This window comes from Xenopus laevis, chromosome 2L, assembly GCF_017654675.1.
Source record: "Xenopus laevis strain J_2021 chromosome 2L, Xenopus_laevis_v10.1, whole genome shotgun sequence".
NCBI lineage: Eukaryota > Metazoa > Chordata > Amphibia > Anura > Pipidae > Xenopus > Xenopus laevis.
In genome coordinates, this window is record NC_054373.1 from 8,369,330 (window position 1) to 8,392,712 (window position 23,383).

Sequence of the window (23,383 nt, forward strand, 5' to 3'; positions counted from 1 at the left end):
AGGAAGGCTCCTCGAAAATCCACGACCAACACAGTGAGGGGGAGGTGTTTGGGGACTGCAGTTTTATACTCCTGTAGCTGGCATCCCTTGATGACATCACTGGAGCAGGAGGGTCATCTTGGGGGTGATCACTGGGCTAGATTTAGCCAGAATATTTTTTGCCTAGGGGGGTTCAGGGAACTGGAGCAGCCTATCAGCAGCTGCTAAATCATCTTCTAATAACTCCTGCGACATGCTCCCACAGCAGTCCTCTTCTGATGATGTCACACTGCTGGAGGAGCGCCGTGGGAGCAATCAAAGGGCAGGAGGAATGATTTGGTGAGCGTGCTCGTTGCCTAGGGGGTGTATGCATCATGAGCCCCCTTGTATTTGCTCAAAATTTCCTTCTGGCGACTCCTGCGACATGCTCCCACAGCAGTCCTCTCCTGATGACGTCACGCTGCTGGAGGAGCGCCGTGGGAGCGATCGCAGGGCACCAGAAGAAGAGCGGTGAGTCTGCTCGTTGCCTAGGGGGTTTAGGCACCAGGAGCGCCCCTGTCTTGCTGCAAAATCGCCTTCTGGCGACTCCTGCGACATGCTCCCACGGCAGACCTCTTCTGATGACGTCGCTGCTGTTGGAGGCCGCCGTGGGAGCGATCGCAGGGCAGGAGCAGCAAGACAGGCAAGTATGCTCGTTGCCTAGGGGGTTATGCTGCCCGGAGCGCCTCTCTGCACTTCCTTTGCGGCTGAAGTGCAGAGAGACGGCGCTTCTAGTAAAGAACGTAGCTCCTACGTGTCTGGCACTTAGAGCCTTTTTAAGCCAGAACGTAGGAGCTACGTTCTTGGCACTTAAAGGGTTAATGCGTGTTAAAAATTGTCCATATGAATGTAAACATGAATGATTTTATACAGATAAAGTCACTCGGATTTTTGTGTTAAATACATCATGACTCAAGTTAACTAAAGAAACTGAGTTTTCTAAAGTCATTCTGTGTTAAATACTTAAACCAAAATAGCTTAATGAGTACCTTGGTTTCAATATAAGAAAGATTATTCCAACTTAAAATCAACTCTCTTGATTTTTAGATGGTCAAGAACAGATAGCTCCAGAAGGTAATGGCACAACTTAATACTGTGTAAAAAAAGAAAACTATACTTGTATATCTCATATGAAATATAACTTAAAATATGGTCAGTTTGATAGAGACAAAAAGTATTAGTAAAATTATATTACATTGGCTTCTTTTATTCTGACTTTCTAAATTGAGCGTTCTTGGTGCTTGACAAAATATCTTTATTTGGTCTGTAACTTGGAAATATTCATATTTTTATAGTACCAGATGAATCAAAAGCAACAGGAGGTAAGTTCCAAGCTGAATATTTTATGATGCAGATTTACATATTTTGATCATTTAAGTGTTTTAATGTGTGTTAAAAATTGTCCATATGAATGTAAACATGAATGATTTTATACAGATAAAGTCACTCGGATTTGTGTGTTAAATACATCATGACTCAGGTTAACTAAAGAAACTGCATTTTCTAAAGTCATCTAAACTCATTTAATACATTTAACATTTTCATTAGCATACCAAAGCACCACTGCTCACAAATGGAGAACTCTTTAATTAGATGTTTAGTTGTGATGCAATGTTCTGTGTTACATGGGATAAATGGGATAAGTGCATTTAGATATTCTGTGTTAAACACTTAAACCAAAGAAGCTTAATGTGTACCTTGGTTTCAATATTAGAAAGATTATTTCATCTGATCTTAAATTCTTATGTTATTTTAAGATTATTTTTGGAGACCCAACAATGAGCAGAACCTTCAAGAAATAAAAAAACATCTTAATACTATCATAAATATAAATAATGGTTTGTCCATCTTATGAGAAATAGAGTTTTGAATTGGGATAGTTTGTTATGGTCTAAAAGATGAGTAAAAACTGAAAAACATTTGCTTTTTTAGTGCTATTTATAACTTTATCACTCATGGAGTTCAATTTCATATATATATATATATATATATATATATATATATATATATATATATTCAGTCCGCAACATAGAGATAATAATGTTTTTTACTGGTTTCAATCTTGGATATATACTTTAGACTGGTTTTTAATTTTTATGTTTTGTTCTCATGATTTTTAGATTTTCAAGAACAGATATCTCCAGAATTAGATCATCATGACTCAGGTTAACTAAAGAAACTGCATTTTCTAAAGTCATCTAAACTCATTTAATACATTTAACATTTTCATTAGCATACCAAAGCACCACTGCTCACAAATGGAGAACTCTTTAATTAGATGTTTGGCTGTGATGCAATGTTCTGTGTTACATGGGATAAATGGGATAAGTGCATTTAGATATTCTGTGTTAAATACTTAAACCAAAATAGCTTAATGAGTACCTTGGTTTCAATATTAGAAAGATTATTCCAACTTAATACTATCATAAATATAGGTAATGGTTTTTCCATCTTATGAGAAATAGAGTTTTGAATTGGGATAGTTTGTTATGGTCTAAAAGATGAGTAAAATCTGAAAAACATTTGCTTTTCTTAGTGCTATTTATAACTTTATCACTCTTGGAGTTGAATTTCCTATCCTATATATATATATATATATATATATATATATATATATATATATATATATATATATATATATATATATATATATTCAGTCCGTAACATAGATAATAATCTTTTTTACTGGTTTCAATCTTGCATATATACTTTAGACTGGCTTCTAATTTTTAGGTTTTGTTCTCTTGATTTTTAGATGGTCAAGAACAGATAGCTCCAGAAGGTAATGGCACAACTTAATACTGTGTAAAAAAGAAAACTATACTTGTATATCTCATATGAAATATAACTTAAAATATGGTCAGTTTGATAGAGACAAAAAGTAGTAGTAAAATTATATTACATTGGCTTCTTTTATTCTGACTTTCTAAATTGAGCGTTCTTGGTGCTTGACAAAATATCTTTATTTGGTCTGTAACTTGGAAATATTCATATTTTTATAGTACCAGATGAGTCAAAAGCAACAGGAGGTAAGTTCCAAACTGAATATTTTATGATGCAGATTTACATATTTTGATCATTTAAGTGTTTTAATGCGTGTTAAAAATTGTCCATATGAATGTAAACATGAATGATTTTATACAGATAAAGTCACTCGGATTTGTGTGTTAAATACATCATGACTCAAGCTAACTAAAGAAACTGAGTTTTCTAAAGTCATTTAATGCATTTAACATTTTCATTAGCATACCAAAGCACCACTGCTCACAAATGGAGAACTCTTTAATTAGATGTTTGGCTGTGATGCAATGTTCTGTGTTACATGGGATAAATGAGATAAGTGCATTTAGATATTCTGTGTTAAATACTTAAAACAAAATAGCTTAATGAGTACCTTGGTTTCAATATTAGAAATATTATTCCAACTTAATACTGTCATAAATATAGGTAATGGTTTGTCCATCTTATGAGAAATAGAGTTTTGAATTGGGATAGTTTGTTATGGTCTAAAAGATGAGTAAAAACAGAAAAACATTGCCTTTTTTTGTGCTATTTATAACTTTATATATATATATTCTGTCCGTAACATAGATAATAATCTTTTTTACTGGTTTCAATCTTGCATATATATTTTAGACTGGCTTCTAATTTTTATGTTTTGTTCTCTTGATTTTTAGATGGTCAAGAACAGATAGCTCCAGAAGGTAATGACACAACTTAATACTATATACAAATGAAAACTATACTTGTATATCTCATATGAAATATAACTTAAAATATGGTCAGTTTGATAGAGACAAAAAGTATTAGTAAAATTATATTAAATTGGCTTCTTTTATTCTGACTTTCTAAATTGAGCGTTCTTGGTGCTTGACAAAATATCTTTATTTGGTCTGTAACTTGGAAATATTCATATTTTTATAGTACCAGATCAATCAAAAGCAACAGGAGGTAAGTTCCAAGCTGATTTTTTTATGATGCAGATTTACATATTTTGATCATTTAAGTGTTTTAATGCATGTTAAAAATTGTCCATATGAATGTAAACATGAATGATTTTATACAGATAAAGTCACTCAGATTTGTGTGTTAAATACATCATGACTCAGGTTAACTAAAGAAACTGCATTTTCTAAAGTCATCTAAACTCATTTAATACATTTAACATTTTCATTAGCATACCAAAGCACCACTGCTCACAAATGGAGAACTCTTTAATTAGATGTTTAGTTGTGATGCAATGTTCTCTGTTACATGGGATAAATGGGATAAGTGCATTTAGATATTCTGTGTTAAACACTTAAACCAAAGAAGCTTAATGTGTACCTTGATTTCAATATTAGAAAGATTATTTCATCTGATCTTAAATTCTTATGTTATTTTAAGATTATTTTTGGAGACCCAACAATGAGCAGAACCTTCAATAAATAAAAAAACATCTTAATACTATCATAAATATAAATAATGGTTTGTCCATCTTATGAGAAATAGAGTTTTGAATTGGGATAGTTTGTTATGGTCTAAAAGATGAGTAAAAACGGAAAAACATTTGTTTTTTTAGTGCTATTTATAACTTTATCACTCATGGAGTTCAATTTCATATATATATATATATATATATATATATATATATATATATATATATATATATATATATATATATATATATTCAGTCCGCAACATAGAGATAATAATGTTTTTTACTGGTTTCAATCTTGGATATATACTTTAGACTGGTTTTTAATTTTTATGTTTTGTTCTCATGATTTTTAGATTTTCAAGAACAGATATCTCCAGAAGGAGATCATCATGACTCAGGTTAACTAAAGAAACTGCATTTTCTAAAGTCATCTAAACTCATTTAATACATTTAACATTTTCATTAGCATACCAAAGCACCACTGCTCACAAATGGAGAACTCTTTAATTAGATGTTTGGCTGTGATGCAATGTTCTGTGTTACATGGGATAAATGGGATAAGTGCATTTAGATATTCTGTGTTAAATACTTAAACCAAAATAGCTTAATGAGTACCTTGGTTTCAATATTAGAAAGATTATTCCAACTTAATACTATCATAAATATAGGTAATGGTTTTTCCATCTTATGAGAAATAGAGTTTTGAATTGGGATAGTTTGTTATGGTCTAAAAGATGAGTAAAAACTGAAAAACATTTGCTTTTCTTAGTGCTATTTATAACTTTATCACTCTTGGAGTTGAATTTCCTATCATATATATATATATATATATATATATATATATATATATATATATATATATATATATATATATATATATATATATATATATATATATTCAGTCCGTAACATAGATAATAATCTTTTTTACTGGTTTCAATCTTGCATATATACTTTAGACTGGCTTCTAATTTTTATGTTTTGTTCTCTTGATTTTTAGATGGTCAAGAACAGATAGCTCCAGAAGGTAATGGCACAACTTAATACTGTGTAAAAAAGAAAACTATACTTGTATATCTCATATGAAATATAACTTAAAATATGGTCAGTTTGATAGAGACAAAAAGTATTAGTAAAATTATATTACATTGGCTTCTTTTATTCTGACTTTCTAAATTGAGCGTTCTTGGTGCTTGACAAAATATCTTTATTTGGTCTGTAACTTGGAAATATTCATATTTTTATAGTACCAGATCAATCAAAAGCAACAGGAGGTAAGTTCCAAGCTGATTTTTTTATGATGCAGATTTACATATTTTGATCATTTAAGTGTTTTAATGCATGTTAAAAATTGTCCATATGAATGTAAACATGAATGATTTTATACAGATAAAGTCACTCGGATTTGTGTGTTAAATACATCATGACTCAGGTTATCTAAAGAAACTGCATTTTCTAAAGTCATCTAAACTCATTTAATACATTTAACATTTTCATTAGCATACCAAAGCACCACTGCTCACAAATGGAGAACTCTTTAATTAGATGTTTAGTTGTGATGCAATGTTCTCTGTTACATGGGATAAATGGGATAAGTGCATTTAGATATTCTGTGTTAAACACTTAAACCAAAGAAGCTTAATGTGTACCTTGGTTTCAATATTAGAAAGATTATTTCATCTGATCTTAAATTCTTATGTTATTTTAAGATTATTTTTGGAGACCCAACAATGAGCAGAACCTTCAAGAAATAAAAAAACATCTTAATACTATCATAAATATAAATAACGGTTTGTCCATCTTATGAGAAATAGAGTTTTGAATTGGGATAGTTTGTTATGGTCTAAAAGATGAGTAAAAACAGAAAAACATTACCTTTTTTTGTGCTATTTATAACTTTATATATATATATTCAGTCCGTAACATAGATAATAATCTTTTTTTACTGGTTTCAATCTTGCATATATACTTTAGACTGGCTTCTAATTTTTATGTTTTGTTCTCTTGATTTTTAGATGGTCAAGAACAGATAGCTCCAGAAGGTAATGACACAACTTAATACTATATACAAATGAAAACTATACTTGTATATCTCATATGAAATATAAATTAAAATATGGTCAGTTTGATAGAGACAAAAAGTATTAGTAAAATTATATTAAATTGGCTTCTTTTATTCTGACTTTCTAAATTGAGCCTTCTTGGTGCTTGACAAAATATCTTTATTTGGTCTGTAACTTGGAAATATTCATATTTTTATAGTACCAGATGAATCAAAAGCAACAGGAGGTAAGTTCCAAGCTGAATATTTTGTGATGCAGATTTACATATTTTGATCATTTAAGTGTTTTAATGCGTGTTAAAAATTGTCCATATGAATGTAAACATGAATGATTTTATACAGATAAAGTCACTCGGATTTGTGTGTTAAATACATCATGACTCAAGTTAAATATTATTCCAACTTAATACTATTATAAATATAGGTAATGGTTTGTCCATCTTATGAGAAATAGAGTTTTGAATTGGGATAGTTTGTTATGGTCTAAAAGATGAGTAAAAACTGAAAAACATTTGCTTATTTAGTGCTATTTATAACTTTATCACTCTTGGAGTTGAATTTCATATATATATATATATATATATTCAGTCCGTAACATAGATAATAATCTTTTTTACTGGTTTCAATCTTGCATGTATACTTTAGACTGGCTTCTAATTTTTATGTTTTGTTCTCTTGATTTTTAGATGGTCAAGAACAGATAGCTCCAGGGGGTAATGACACAACTTAATACTGTATACAAATGAAAACTATACTTGTATATCTCATATGAAATATAACTTAAAATATGGTCAGTTTGATAGAGACAAAAAGTATTAGTAAAATTATATTAAATTGGCTTCTTTTACTCTGACTTTCTAAATTGAGCGTTCTTGGTGCTTGACAAAATATCTTTATTTGGTCTGTAACTTGGAAATTTTCATATTTTTATAGTACCAGATGAGTCAAAAGCAACAGGAGGTAAGTTCCAAGCTGAATATTTTATGATGCAGATTTATATATTTTGATCATTTAAGTGTTTTAATGTGTGTTAAAATTGTCCATATGAAGGTAAACATTAATGATTTTATACAGATAAAGTCACTCGGATTTGTGTGTTAAATACATCATGACTCAAGTTAACTAAAGAAACTGAGTTTTCTAAAGTCATTCTGTGTTAAATACTTAAACCAAAATAGCTTAATGAGTACCTTGGTTTCAATATATGAAAGATTATTCCAACTTAAAATCAACTCTCTTGATTTTTAGATGGTCAAGAACAGATAGCTCCAGAAGGTAATAGCACAACTTAATACTGTGTAAAAAAGAAAACTATACTTGTATATCTCATATGAAATATAACTTAAAATATGGTCAGTTTGATAGAGACAAAAAGTATTAGTAAAATTATATTACATTGGCTTCTTTTATTCTGACTTTCTAAATTGAGCGTTCTTGGTGCTTGACAAAATATCTTTATTTGGTCTGTAACTTGGAAATATTCATATTTTTATAGTACCAGATCAATCAAAAGCAACAGGAGGTAAGTTCCAAGCTGATTTTTTTATGATGCAGATTTACATATTTTGATCATTTAAGTGTTTTAATGCATGTTAAAAATTGTCCATATGAATGTAAACATGAATGATTTTATACAGATAAAGTCACTCGGATTTGTGTGTTAAATACATCATGACTCAGGTTAACTAAAGAAACTGCATTTTCTAAAGTCTTCTAAACTCATTTAATACATTTAACATTTTCATTAGCATACCAAAGCACCACTGCTCACAAATGGAGAACTCTTTAATTAGATGTTTAGTTGTGATGCAATGTTCTCTGTTACATGGGATAAATGGGATAAGTGCATTTAGATATTCTGTGTTAAACACTTAAACCAAAGAAGCTTAATGTGTACCTTGATTTCAATATTAGAAAGATTATTTCATCTGATCTTAAATTCTTATGTTATTTTAAGATTATTTTTGGAGACCCAACAATGAGCAGAACCTTCAAGAAAAAAAAAAAAAACATCTTAATACTATCATAAATATAAATAATGGTTTGTCCATCTTATGAGAAATAGAGTTTTGAATTGGGATAGTTTGTTATGGTCTACAAGATGAGTAAAAACTGAAAAACATTTGTTTTTTTAGTGCTATTTATAACTTTATCACTCATGGAGTTCAATTTCATATATATATATATATATATATATATATATATATTTATATATATATATATATATATATATATATATATATATATATATATATATATATATATATATATATATATATTTATATATATATATATATATTCAGTCCGCAACATAGAGATAATAATGTTTTTTACTGGTTTCAATCTTGGATATATACTTTAGACTGGTTTTTAATTTTTATGTTTTGTTCTCATGATTTTTAGATTTTCAAGAACAGATATCTCCAGAAGGAGATCATCATGACTCAGGTTAACTAAAGAAACTGCATTTTCTAAAGTCATCTAAACTCATTTAATACATTTAACATTTTCATTAGCATAACAAAGCACCACTGCTCACAAATGGAGAACTCTTTAATTAGATGTTTGGCTGTGATGCAATGTTCTGTGTTACATGGGATAAATGGGATAAGTGCATTTAGATATTCTGTGTTAAATACTTAAACCAAAATAGCTTAATGAGTACCTTGGTTTCAATATTAGAAAGATTATTCCAACTTAATACTATCATAAATATAGGTAATGGTTTTTCCATCTTATGAGAAATAGAGTTTTGAATTGGGATAGTTTGTTATGGTCTAAAAGATGAATAAAATCTGAAAAACATTTGCTTTTCTTAGTGCTATTTATAACTTTATCACTCTTGGAGTTGAATTTCCTATCCTATATATATATATATATATATATATATTCAGTCCGTAACATAGATAATAATCTTTTTTACTGGTTTCAATCTTGCATATATACTTTAGACTGGCTTCTAATTTTTATGTTTTGTTCTCTTGATTTTTAGATGGTCAAGAACAGATAGCTCCAGAAGGTAATGGCACAACTTAATACTGTATACAAAAGAAAACTATACTTATATATATATCATATGAAATATAACTAAAAATATGGTAGTTTGATAGAGACAAAAATATTAGTAAAATTATATTACATTGGCTTCTTTTATTCTGACTTTCTAAATTGAGCGTTCTTGGTGCTTGACAAAATATCTTTATTTGGTCTGTATCTTGGAAATTTTTATATTTTTATAGTACCATATGAGTCAAAAGCAGCAGGAGGTAAGTTCCAAGCTGAATATTTTGTGATGCAGATCTACATATTTTGATCATTTAAGTGTTTTAATGCGTGTTAAAAATTGTTCATATGAATGTAAACATGAATGATTTTATACAGATAAAATCACTCGGATTTGTGTGTTAAATACATCATGACTCAAGTTAACTAAAGAAACTGAGTTTTCTAAAGTCATTCTGTGTTAAATACTTAAACCAAAATAGCTTAATGAGTACCTTGGTTTCAATATAAGAAAGATTATTCCAACTTAAAATCAACTCTCTTGATTTTTAGATGGTCAAGAACAGATAGCTCCAGAAGGTAATGGCACAACTTAATACTGTGTAAAAAGGAAAACTATACTTGTATATCTCATATGAAATATAACTTAAAATATGGTCAGTTTGATAGAGACAAAAAGTATTAGTAAAATTGTATTATATTGGCTTCTATTATTCTGACTTTCTAAATTGAGCGTTCTTGGTGCTTGACAAAATATCTTTATTTGGTCTGTAACTTGGAAATATTCATATTTTTATAGTACCAGATGAATCAAAAGCAACAGGAGGTAAGTTCCAAGCTGAATATTTTATGATGCAGATTTACATATTTTGATCATTTAAGTGTTTTAATGCGTGTTAAAAATTGTCCATATGAATGTAAACATGAATGATTTTATACAGATAAAGTCACTCGGATTTGTGTGTTAAATACATCATGACTCAGGTTAACTAGAGAAACTGCATTTTCTAAAGTCATCTAAAGTCATTTAATACATTTAAATTTTCATTAGCATACCAAAGCACCACTGCTCACAAATGGAGAACTCTTTAATTAGATGTTTAGTTGTGATGCAATGTTCTCTGTTACATGGGATAAATGGGATAAGTGCATTTAGATATTCTGTGTTAAACACTTAAACCAAAGAAGTTTAGGGGCACATTTACTAAGGGTCGAATATTGAGGGTTAATTAACCCTCGATATTCGACCATCGAAGTAAAATCGTTCGACTTCGAATATCGAAGTCGAACGATTTAGCGCTAATACTTCGATCGAACGATCGAACGATTATTCGTTCGATCGAACGATTAAATCCTTCGAATCGAACGATTCGAAGGATTTTAATTCATCGATCGAACGAATATCCTTCGATCCAAAAAACATAGGCAAGCCTATGGGGACCTTCCCCATAGGCTAACATTGAGTTCGGTAGCTTTTAGCTGCTGAACTAGGGGGTCGAAGTTTTTCTTAAAGAGACAGTACTTCGATTATCGAACGATCGAATAGTCGAACGATTTTTAGTTCGAATCGTTCGATTCGTAGTCGAAGTCGTAGTCGAAGGTCGAAGTAGCCCATTTGATGGTCGAAGTAGCCAAAAAAACACTTCGAAATTCGAAGTTATTTTTTATTCGAATCCTTCATTCGAGCTTTGTAAATGTGCCCCTTAATGTGTACCTTGGTTTCAATATTAGAAAGATTATTTCATCTGATCTTAAATTCTTATGTTATTTTAAGATTATTTTTGGAGACCCAACAATGAGCAGAACCTTCAAGAAATAAAAAAACATCTTAATACTATCATAAATATAAATAATGGTTTGTCCATCTTATGAGAAATAGAGTTTTGAATTGGGATAGTTTGTTATGGTCTAAAAGATGAGTAAAAACTAGTGATGGGCGAATTTATTCGCCATGCGTGAATTCGCGGCGAATTTGCGCGATTCGCGCCGAGCGAATAAATTCGCGAAACGCCCGCGAAAATTCGCGGTAGATATTCGCCGGCGTCAAAAAAAATTTTTTTCGAAAAAAGTCGCCGGCGTCAAAAACGGGCGCCGGCGTCGGAAAAAACGGGCGCCGGCGTCAAAAACGGGCGCCGGCGTCAAAAACGAGACGCCGGCGCCGTTTCGCGAATTTTTCGCCGTTTCGCGAATTTCGCGTGAAATTCGCGAATTTTTCGGCGAATCGAAACGGCGCAAATTCGCCCATCCCTAGTAAAAACTGAAAAACATTTGCTTTTTTAGTGCTGTTTATAACTAGAGATGTCGCGAACTGTTCGCCGGCGAACTTGTTCGCGCGAACATCGGGTGTTCGCGCTCGCCGGAAGTTCGCGAACGTCGCGCGACGTTCGCCATTTTGGGTTCGCCATTGTTGGCGCTTTTTTTTGCCCTCTCACCCCAGACCAGCAGGTACATGGCAGCCAATCAGGAAGCTCTCCCCTGGACCACTCCCCTTCCCTATAAAAACCGAAGCCCTGCAGCGTTTTTTCACTCTGCCTGTGTGTGCTGAAGAGATAGTGTAGGGAGAGAGCTGCTGCCTGTTAGTGATTTCAGGGACAGTTGAAAGTTTGCTGGCTAGTAATCGTTTTGATACTGCTCTGTTATTGGAGGGACAGAAGTCTGCAGGGGTTTGAGGGACATTTAAGCTTAGGTAGCTTTGCTGGCTAGTAATCTACCTTCTACTGCAGTGCTCTGTATGTAGCTGCAGTGGGCAGCTGTCCTGCTTCTGATCTCATCTGCTGACTGCTGCAATAACAGTAGTCCTTGTAAGGACTGCTTTTATTTATTTTTTTGTTGTTTTACTACTACTACTACTACTACTACTATAAGAGCCCAGTGCTATTAGTCTAGCAGTGTTGGGGAGTGGGACTGGTGTGCTAATCTGCTGCTCCTAGTAGTTCAGCAGCACCAACTTTAATTTTTTTTTTTTAATATTCATTTTTTTTTTATTTTACTTTTTTTTATTTTACTACCGCTGTAGTAGTGTATAAGTTGACCTTTTAGGCATTATTTGCCCTGTAGGCATTATTTGCACAGTGTTTTCTTCAACCCGCCATCTAGCTGTGTGACCTTGTTCACATTCTGTCTAAATATCCATAATATTACCGTCTCCAGAAAAAACACCGGAGTGACTTTTTTCAAGCAGCCATAATATATTTTACGTAATCCGTATCCACCGCTGTAGTAGTGTATACGTTGACCTTGTAGGCATTATTTGCACAGTGTTTTCTTCAACCCGCCACCTAGCTGTGTGACCTTGTTCACATTCTGTCTAAATATCCATAATATTACCGTCTCCAGAAAAAACACCGGAGTGACTTTTTTCAAGCAGCCATAATATATTTTACGTAATCCGTATCCACCGCTGTAGTAGTGTATACGTTGACCTTGTAGGCATTATTTGCACAGTGTTTTCTTCAACCCGCCATCTAGCTGTGTGACCTTGTTCACATTCTGTCTAAATATCCATAATATTACCGTCTCCAGAAAAAACACCGGAGTGACTTTTTTCAAGCAGCCATAATATATTTTACGTAATCCGTATCCACCGCTGTAGTAGTGTATACGTTGACCTTGTAGGCATTATTTGCACAGTGTTTTCTTCAACCCGCCATCTAGCTGTGTGACCTTGTTCACATTCTGTCTAAATATCCATAATATTACCGTCTCCAGAAAAAACACCGGAGTCACTTTTTTCAAGCAGCATTCATATATTTTACGTAATCCGTATCCACCGCTGTAGTAGTGTATACGTTGGCCTTGTAGGCATTATTTGCACACTGTTTTCTTCAACCCGCCATCGAGCTGTGTGACCTTGTTCCCATTCTGTCTAAATATCCATAATATTACCGTCTCCAGAAAAAACACCGGAGTCACTTTTTTCAAGCAGCATTCATATATTTTACGTAATCCGTATCCACCGCTGTAGTAGTGTATACGTTGGCCTTGTAGGCATTATTTGCACAGTGTTTTCTTCAACCCGCCATCGAGCTGTGTGAGCTTGTTCACATTTTGTCTAAATATTGATAATATTATCGTCTCTAGAAAAACCACTTGAGTTACTTTTTTCAAGCAGCATTCATATATTTTACGTAATCCGTATCCACCGCTGTAGTAGTGTATACGTTGACCTTGTAGGCATTATTTGCACACTGTTTTCTTCAACCCGCCATCGAGCTGTGTGACCTTGTTCCCATTCTGTCTAAATATCCATAATATTACCGTCTCCAGAAAAAACACCGGAGTCACTTTTTTCAAGCAGCATTCATATATTTTACGTAATCCGTATCCACCGCTGTAGTAGTGTATACGTTGGCCTTGTAGGCATTATTTGCAGAGTGTTTTCTTCAACCCGCCATCGAGCTGTGTGAGCTTGTTCACATTTTGTCTAAATATTGATAATATTATCGTCTCTAGAAAAACCACTTGAGTTACTTTTTTTCAAGCAGCATTCATATATTTTACGTAATCCGTATCCACCGCTGTAGTAGTGTATACGTTGACCTTGTAGGCATTATTTGCACACTGTTTTCTTCAACCCGCCATCGAGCTGTGTGACCTTGTTCCCATTCTGTCTAAATATCCATAATATTACCGTCTCCAGAAAAAACACCGGAGTCACTTTTTTCAAGCAGCATTCATATATTTTACGTAATCCGTATCCACCGCTGTAGTAGTGTATACGTTGGCCTTGTAGGCATTATTTGCACACTGTTTTCTTCAACCCGCCATCGAGCTGTGTGAGCTTGTTCACATTTTGTCTAAATATTGATAATATTATCGTCTCTAGAAAAACCACTTGAGTTACTTTTTTTCAAGCAGCATTCATATATTTTACGTAATCCGTATCCACCGCTGTAGTAGTGTATACGTTGACCTTGTAGGCATTATTTGCACACTGTTTTCTTCAACCCGCCATCGAGCTGTGTGACCTTGTTCACATTTTGTCTAAATATTGATAATATTATCGTCTCTAGAAAAACCACTTGAGTTACTTTTTTTCAAGCAGCATTCATATATTTTACGTAATCCGTATCCACCGCTGTAGTAGTGTATACGTTGACTTTGTAGGCATTATTTGCACAGTGTTTTCTTCAACCCGCCATCTAGCTGTGTGTATTATCGTTTCCAGAAAAACCAACTGAGTTTTTGTTGTTGTTGTTGTTTTTTTAAAAATAATGCCAGGCAAAGGCAGGCCGCCACGCAGAGGCCGTGCTAGGGGCCGTGCTGCTATGCAATCCTGTGGCCCTAGCAAATTGCCCAGTTTTAAAAAGCCAATGACCCTGAACTCCCAAAATGCTGAAGAGGTAGTTGACTGGCTTACACAGCACACCCCATCCTCTACCGTTTCTAACTTTACCACAACATCCTCCTCATCCTCCACTGCTATGGCCACCCCACGTAACACTTCCTCCACCACCGGTGCCCCTTCTTCACTGGGGTCAGAGGAGTTATTTTCCAATGAGTTTCTTGAACTGAGTAATGCGCAACCATTATTGCCAGAAGAAGATGAAGGAGATGAGGACCTTACACCAGATTTAATTCTGGCAGAGAACACGATAGAGATGGACATAATGAGTGATGAGGAGGAGGTCCCCGCTGCTGCTTCCTTCTGTGATGTGTCAGAAGAAATTGATGCATCTGAGGAGAATGATGATGAGGAGATTGATGTTTTGTGGGTGCCTAGTAGAAGAGAGCAAGAGGAGGGTAGTTCAGATGGAGAGACGGAGAGTCAGAGAGGCAGTAGGAGAATAAGACTTAGAAGAAGCAGGGAGGACAGCCCGCAGGGATCAGCAGGGCAACAACATGTATCGGCACCTGTGTTCAGCCGGCCAACGCACCCGCCATTGCCGCCAATACCGCCAACTCCGCCAACTTCTACTGTTACCGCCAGATCGCACACTTCCAAAAAGTCAGCAGTGTGGGATTTTTTTAATGTGTGTGCCTCTGACAAAAGCATTGTAATTTGCAATGAGTGCAGTCAGAAACTGAGCCTTGGTAAGCCCAACAGCCACATAGGTACAACTTCTATGCGAAGGCACATGAGCGGCAAGCACAAAGCACTTTGGGAGCAACACCTCAAAGGCAACAGGCAAACTAAAAGCCACACTCCTTCTGGTCCAGCATCTTACTGCTCTACCTCTGCTCTCCTTGACCCGTCTGAACCACCCTCCACTCCGCCTTCCACCTTGACCACCTGTTCCCATTCCCAGTCATCTGCCACCAGCCAAGTTTCTGTGAAGGCCATGTTTGAGCGTAAGAAGCCAATGTCTGACTGTCACCCCCTTGCCCGGCGTCTGACAGCTGGCTTGTCTGCACTCTTAGCCCGCCAGCTTTTACCATACCAGCTGGTGGACTCTGAGGCCTTCCGCAAATTTTGTAGCAATTGGGACACCGCAGTGGAAGGTACCCAGCCGCAATTTTTTTTCTAAAAAGGGAATACCACACCTGTACCAACATGTGCAGAGCCAAGTTACCGCATCTCTGTCACTTAGTGTTGGGCCAAAGGTCCATATGACTACTGACGCATGGTCCTCCAAGCATGGTCAGGGCAGGTATGTCACCTACACTGCCCACTGGGTGAACTTGGTAATGGCTGGGAAGCAGGGAATGGGTAGCTCAACAACAACAGTGGAGTTGGTGTCACCGCCACGGATTGCACGCGGTTCTGCCACCACCTCTACTCCTCCATCGCTCTCTACCTCGTCTTCTTCTTCTTCTTACTCTGCTGCTGGGTCCTCCTTCTCCTCCTCCACACCTGTGCACCCCCAGCTCCCCCTAGGCTATTCGACGTGCCAGGTACGCCGTTGTCACGCTGTCTTGGGGATGACGTGCCTGGAAAGCAAAAACCATACCGGATCTGTACTCCTGTCATCTCTGCAGTCACAGGCCGATCGGTGGCTGACCCCACACCAACTGCAGATCGGAAAAGTGGTGTGTGACAATGGAAGCAATCTGTTGGCAGCGTTGAGACTAGGCAATTTAACACATGTGCCCTGCATGGCACATGTGTTAAATTTAATAGTCCAACGTTTTGTCTCCAAGTACCCAGGATTCCAGGACGTTCTCACCCAGTCCAGAAAGGTGTCGGCCCATTTCAGACGTTCCTACACAGCCATGGCACGCCTTGCTGACATTCAGCAGCGCTACAACATGCCAGTCAGGCGTTTGATTTCTGACAGCCAGACTCGCTGGAATTCAACGCTCCTTATGTTGGAACGTCTGCTGCAACAACAAAGGGCCGTCAACGAGTACCTTTTTGAACTGGGTGGTAGGACTGGATCTGCACAGCTGGGGATTTTTTTCCCCCGTTACTGGGTGCTTATGCGCGATGCCTGCAGGCTCATGCGACCTTTTGAAGAGGTGACAAATATGGTCAGTCGCACCGAAGGCACCATCAGCGACCTAATACCCTTCGCTTTCTTCCTGGAGCGTGCCGTGCGACGAGTGACAGATGAGGCTGTAGACCAGCGTGACGAGGAGCTGGAAGCGCACGATTTCTGGTCGGAATCACCAGAACGAACCCAGGCACCTGCTGCAACGCAGGGAGAGGTGCCAGAAGTGGAGTCAGAGGAGGAAGGTGGCTTTGTGGAGGAGGAGGAGGAGGACCAACAGGAGCAGGCTTCCCAGGGGGCTAGTGGTGACCTTTTGGGGACCCCTGGTCTTGTACGTGGCTGGGGGGAGGAGACCGTGGATGATGCAGTCCTTGATAATGAGGAAGCGGAGATGGATAGCTCTGCATCCAACCTTGTGAGAATGGGGTCTTTCATGCTGTCATGCCTGTTGAAGGACCCCCGTATCAAGAGGCTTAAGGAGAAGGACCTGTACTGGGTCGCAACGCTACTAGACCCTCGGTACAAGCATAAAGTGTCAGAAATGTTACCAACATACCACAAGTCCGAAAAGATGCGGCATTTACAAACCAGCCTGCAAAACATGTTGTACAATGCTTTTAAGGGTGATGTCACTTCAGGAACTCATCAACATTCCAGGGGCAGAGGTGCCAGTAATCCTGCCACGAGCACACCTGCAAGGACAAAGCCCTTTGGCCAGTCTGTAACGTCAGACATGCAAATGTTTTTCTGTCCAAGGCAGCGCCACAACCCTTCTGGATCCACCCTCAAAGAACGCCTTGACCGGCAGGTAGCGGACTACCTGGCATTAACTGCAGATATCGACACTCTGAGGAGCGATGAACCCCTGGACTACTGGGTGCGCAGGCTTGATCTGTGGCCAGAGCTGTCACAATTTGCCATGAACCTCTTGTCTTGCCCAGCCTCAAGTGTGCTCTCAGAAAGGACCTTCAGTGCAGCAGGAGGGATTGTAACTGAGAAGAGAACTCGCCTAGGTCACAAAAGTGTCGATTACCTGACCTTTATTAAAATGAATGAGGGGTGGATCTCGGAGGGTTACTGCACGCCGGAAGACTTGTTCTGACTTCTATGCAGCTGTCCTTCTCTTCAAGCCTCATGACTCCACACACAGCTGTCCTTTAGCGTCCTCCTCCTCCCTCCGCCACCGTTACAAACTAGGGTGCAAACCCTACTGGTTTAATTTTTTCTGGCCTCTGTGCTTCAGTGGCTGCAACCAAAAAAACTGGGCAAACAATGTCTACAAGGTCAACGTATGGCAAAAAATGACTATTTTCAGCATTTATATGGCATATTTTTTCTGGCAACTGTGCTTCAGTGGCTGCATCCAAAAAAATGCATATTTTCTGCATTTATATGGCATAATTTTTCTGGCCTCTGTGCTTCAGTGGCTGCAACCAAAAAAATGCATATTTTCTGCATTTATATGGCATAATTTTTCTGGCCTCTGTGCTTCAGTGGCTGCAACCAAAAAAATTTATATTTTCAGCATTTATATGGCATAATTTTTCTGGCAACTGTGCTTCAGTGGCTGCGACCAAAAAAATGACTATTTTCAGCATTTATATGGCATATTTTTTCTGGCCTCTGTGCTTCAGTGGCTGCGGCCAAAAAAACTGGGCAAACAATGCCTACAAGGTCAACGACGTTGACCTTGTAGGCATTGTTTGCCCAGTTTTTTTGGCCGCAGCCACTGAAGCACAGAGGCCAGAAAAAATATGCCATATAAATGCTGAAAATAGTCATTTTTTGCCATACGTTGACTCAACGTATATGGCAAAAAATGACTATTTTCAGCATTTATATGGCATATTTTTTCTGGCAACTGTGCTTCAGTGGCTGCGACCAAAAAAATGCATATTTTCTGCATTTATATGGCATAATTTTTCTGGCCTCTGTGCTTCAGTGGCTGCAACCAAAAAAATTTATATTTTCAGCATTTATATGGCATAATTTTTCTGTCAACTGTGCTTCAGTGGCTGCGACCAAAAAAATGCATGTTTTCTGCATTTATATGGCATAATTTTTCTGGCCTCTGTGCTTCAGTGGCTGCAACCAAAAAAATTTATATTTTCAGCATTTATATGGCATAATTTTTCTGTCAACTGTGCTTCAGTGGCTGCGACCAAAAAAATGCATGTTTTCTGCATTTATATGGCATAATTTTTCTGGCCTCTGTGCTTCAGTGGCTGCAACCAAAAAAGTTTATATTTTCAGCATTTATATGGCATAATTTTTCTGTCAACTGTGCTTCAGTGGCTGCGACCAAAAAAATGCATATTTTCTGCATTTATATGGCATAATTTTTCTGGCCTCTGTGCTTCAGTGGCTGCAACCAAAAAAATTTATATTTTCAGCATTTATATGGCATAATTTTTCTGGCAACTGTGCTTCAGTGGCTGCGTCCAAAAAAACTGGGCAAACAATGTCTACAAGGTCAACGTATGGCGAAAAATGACTATTTTCAGCATTTATATGGCATATTTTTTCTGGCAACTGTGCTTCAGTGGCTGCGTCCAAAAAAACTGGGCAAACAATGCCTACAAGGTCAACGTATGGCAGTTGTTTAAAGAGAACAGCAGATTACTAGCCAGCAAAGCTACCTAAGCTAAAATGTCCCTCAAATCCCTGCAGACTTCTGTCCCTCCAATACAGAGCAGTATCAAGCAGATTACTAGCCAGCAAACTTACTATCATCTGTCCCTGAAATCACTAACAGCTCTCCCCCTACACTATCTCTTCCAAGCACACACAGGCAGATTTTTCAGATACATTTTTGCCCTTGATCCCCCTCTGGCATGCCACTGTCCAGGTCGTTGCACCCTTTAAACAACTTTAAAATCATTTTTCTGGCCAGAAATGTCTTTTCTAGATGTTAAAGTTCGCCTTCCCATTGAAGTCTATGGGGTTCGCGAACCGTTCGCGAACCGCTCGCGTTTTTGCGCAAGTTCGCGAATATGTTCGCGAACTTTTTTTCCGACGTTCGCTACATCCCTATTTATAACTTTATCACTCATGGAGTTTAATTTCATATATATATATATATATTCAGTCCGTAACATAGAGATAATAATGTTTTTTACTGGTTTCAATCTTGGATATATACTTTAGACTGGTTTTTAATTTTTATGTTTTGTTCTCATGATTTTTAGATTTTCAAGAACAGATATCTCCAGAAGGAGATCATCATGACTCAGGTTAACTAAAGAAACTGCATTTTCTTAAGTCATCTAAACTCATTTAATACATTTAACATTTTCATTAGCATACCAAAGCACCACTGCTCACAAATGGAGAATTCTTTAATTAGATGTTTGGCTGTGATGCAATGTTCTGTGTTACATGGGATAAATGGGATAAGTGCATTTAGATATTCTGTGTTAAATACTTAAAACAAAATAGCTTAATGAGTACCTTGGTTTCAATATTAGAAAGATTATTCCAACTTAATACTATCATAAATATAGGTAATGGTTTTTCCATCTTATGAGAAATAGAGTTTTGAATTGGGATAGATTGTTATGGTCTAAAAGATGAGTAAAAACTGAAAAACATTTGCTTTTTAAATGATATTTATAACTTTATCACTCTTGGAGTTGAATTTCATATATATATATATATATATATATATATATATATATATATATATATATATATATTCAGTCCGTAACATAGATAATAATCTTTTTTACTTGTTTCAATCTTGCATATATACTTTAGACTGGCTTCTAATTTTTATGTTTTGTTCTCTTGATTTTTAGATGGTCAAGAACAGATAGCTCCAGAAGGTAATGACACAACTTAATACTGTATACAAATTAAAACTATACTTGTATATCTCATATGAAATATAACTTAAAATATGGTCAGTTTGATAGAGACAAAAAGTATTAGTAAAATTATATTAAATTGGCTTCTTTTATTCTGACTTTCTAAATTGAGCGTTCTTTGTGCTTGACAAAATATCTTTATTTGGTCTGTAACTTGGAAATATTCATATTTTTATAGTACCAGATGAATCAAAAGCAACAGGAGGTAAATTCCAAGCTGAATATTTTATGATGCAGATTTACATATTTTGATCATTTAAGTGTTTTAATGCATGTTAAAAATTGTCCATATGAATGTAAACATGAATGATTTTATACAGATAAAGTCACTTGGATTTGTGTGTTAAATACATCATGACTCAAGTTAAATATTATTCCAACTTAATACTATCATAAATATAGTTAATGGTTTGTCCATCTTATGAGAAATAGAGTTTTGAATTGGGATAGTTTGTTATGGTCTAAAAGATGAGTAAAAACTGAAAAACATTTGCTTTTTTAGTGCTATTTATAACTTTATCACTCTTGGAGTTGAATTTCATATATATATATATATTCAGTCCGTAACATAGATAATAATCTTTTTTACTGGTTTCAATCTTGCATGTATACTTTAGACTGGCTTCTAATTTTTATGTTTTGTTCTCTTGATTTTTAGATGGTCAAGAACAGATAGCTCCAGGGGGTAATGACACAACTTAAGACTGTATACAAATGAAAAATATACTTGTATATCTCATATGAAATATAACTTAAAATATGATCAGTTTGATAGAGACAAAAAGTATTAGTAAAATTATATTAAATTGGCTTCTTTTACTCTGACTTTCTAAATTGAGCGTTCTTGGTGCTTGACAAAATATCTTTATTTGGTCTGTAACTTGGAAATTTTCATATTTTTATAGTACCAGATGAGTCAAAAGCAACAGGAGGTAAGTTCCAAGCTGAATATTTTATGATGCAGATTTATATATTTTGATCATTTAAGTGTTTTAATGCGTGTTAAAAATTGTCCATATGAATGTAAACATGAATGATTTTATACAGATAAAGTCACTCGGATTTGTGTGTTAAATACATCATGACTCAAGTTATCTAAAGAAACTGAGTTTTCTAAAGTCATTCTGTGTTAAATACTTAAACCAAAATAGCTTAATGAGTACCTTGTTTTCAATATAAGAAAGATTATTCCAACTTAAAATCAACTCTCTTGATTTTTAGATGGTCAAGAACAGATAGCTCCAGAAGGTAATGGCACAACTTAATACTGTGTAAAAAAGAAAACTATACTTGTATATCTCATATGAAATATAACTTAAAATATGGTCAGTTTGATAGAGACAAAAAGTATTAGTAAAATTATATTACATTGGCTTCTTTTATTCTGACTTTCTAAATTGAGCGTTCTTGGTGCTTGACAAAATATCTTTATTTGGTCTGTAACTTGGAAATTTTCATATTTTTATAGTACCAGATGAGTCAAAAGCAACAGGAGGTAAGTTCCAAGCTGAATATTTTATGATGCAGATTTACATATTTTGATCATTTAAGTGTTTTAATGCGTGTTAAAAATTGTCCATATGAATGTAAACATGAATGATTTTATACAGATAAAGTCACTCGGATTTGTGTGTTAAATACATCATGACTCAAGCTAACTAAAGAAACTGCATTTTCTAAAGTCATCTAAACTCATTTAATACATTTAAATTTTCATTAGCATACCAAAGCACCACTGCTCACAAATGGAGAACTCTTTAATTAGATGTTTAGTTGTGATGCAATGTTCTCTGTTACATGGGATAAATGGGATAAGTGCATTTAGATATTCTGTGTTAAACACTTAAACCAAAGAAGCTTAATGTGTACCTTGGTTTCAATATTAGAAAGATTATTTCATCTGATCTTAAATTCTTATGTTATTTTAAGATTATTTTTGGAGACCCAACAATGAGCAGAACCTTCAAGAAATAAAAAAACATCTTAATACTATCATAAATATAAATAATGGTTTGTCCATCTTATGAGAAATAGAGTTTTGAATTGGGATAGTTTGTTAAGGTCTAAAAGATGAGTAAAAACTGAAAAACATTTGCTTTTTTAGTGCTGTTTACAACTTTATCACTCATGGAGTTTAATTTCATATATATATATATATATATATATATATATATATATATATTCAGTCCGTAACATAGAGATAATAATGTTTTTTACTGGTTTCAATCTTGGATATATACTTTAGACTGGTTTTTAATTTTTATGTTTTGTTCTCATGATTTTTAGATTTCCAAGAACAGATATCTCCAGAAGGAGATCATCATGACTCAGGTTAACTAAAGAAACTGCATTTTCTAAAGTCATCTAAACTCATTTAATACATTTAACATTTTCATTAGCATACCAAAGCACCACTGCTCACAAATGGAGAACTCTTTAATTAGATGTTTGGCTGTGATGCAATGTTCTGTGTTACATGGGATAAATGGGATAAGTGCATTTAGATATTCTGTGTTAAATACTTAAACCAAAATAGCTTAATGAGTACCTTGGTTTCAATATTAGAAAGATTATTCCAACTTAATACTATCATAAATATAGGTAATTGTTTTTCCATCTTATGAGAAATAGAGTTTTGAATTGG

The 23,383-nt window shown here is 35.1% G+C and overlaps 1 protein-coding gene across 50 annotated transcripts in view; it reads left to right on the top strand.

The window, feature by feature from the left end:
• Positions 1 to 23,383, top strand: part of LOC108707843 (spore wall protein 2-like) — an 85,899-nt gene that overhangs the window by 40,480 nt on the left and 22,036 nt on the right. For 48 of the 50 annotated variants that reach the window (XM_041581455.1, XM_041581461.1, XM_041581475.1 and 45 more), the window contains 29 exons: positions 1,066 to 1,092; positions 1,314 to 1,340; positions 2,139 to 2,183; positions 2,774 to 2,800; positions 3,021 to 3,047; positions 3,696 to 3,722; positions 3,943 to 3,969; positions 4,792 to 4,836; positions 5,439 to 5,465; positions 5,686 to 5,712; positions 6,454 to 6,480; positions 6,701 to 6,727; positions 7,187 to 7,213; positions 7,434 to 7,460; positions 7,749 to 7,775; positions 7,996 to 8,022; positions 8,904 to 8,948; positions 9,493 to 9,519; positions 9,740 to 9,766; positions 10,056 to 10,082; positions 10,303 to 10,329; positions 20,062 to 20,106; positions 20,671 to 20,697; positions 20,918 to 20,944; positions 21,398 to 21,424; positions 21,645 to 21,671; positions 21,961 to 21,987; positions 22,208 to 22,234; positions 23,026 to 23,070. In XM_041581455.1, the coding sequence (XP_041437389.1) occupies positions 1,066 to 1,092; positions 1,314 to 1,340; positions 2,139 to 2,183; positions 2,774 to 2,800; positions 3,021 to 3,047; positions 3,696 to 3,722; positions 3,943 to 3,969; positions 4,792 to 4,836; positions 5,439 to 5,465; positions 5,686 to 5,712; positions 6,454 to 6,480; positions 6,701 to 6,727; positions 7,187 to 7,213; positions 7,434 to 7,460; positions 7,749 to 7,775; positions 7,996 to 8,022; positions 8,904 to 8,948; positions 9,493 to 9,519; positions 9,740 to 9,766; positions 10,056 to 10,082; positions 10,303 to 10,329; positions 20,062 to 20,106; positions 20,671 to 20,697; positions 20,918 to 20,944; positions 21,398 to 21,424; positions 21,645 to 21,671; positions 21,961 to 21,987; positions 22,208 to 22,234; positions 23,026 to 23,070 (873 nt within the window). The remainder of the gene's footprint in view (positions 1 to 1,065; positions 1,093 to 1,313; positions 1,341 to 2,138; positions 2,184 to 2,773; positions 2,801 to 3,020; positions 3,048 to 3,695; positions 3,723 to 3,942; positions 3,970 to 4,791; positions 4,837 to 5,438; positions 5,466 to 5,685; positions 5,713 to 6,453; positions 6,481 to 6,700; positions 6,728 to 7,186; positions 7,214 to 7,433; positions 7,461 to 7,748; positions 7,776 to 7,995; positions 8,023 to 8,903; positions 8,949 to 9,492; positions 9,520 to 9,739; positions 9,767 to 10,055; positions 10,083 to 10,302; positions 10,330 to 20,061; positions 20,107 to 20,670; positions 20,698 to 20,917; positions 20,945 to 21,397; positions 21,425 to 21,644; positions 21,672 to 21,960; positions 21,988 to 22,207; positions 22,235 to 23,025; positions 23,071 to 23,383) is intronic. The other 2 variants (XM_041581499.1, XM_041581501.1) reach the window with 2 other exon arrangements.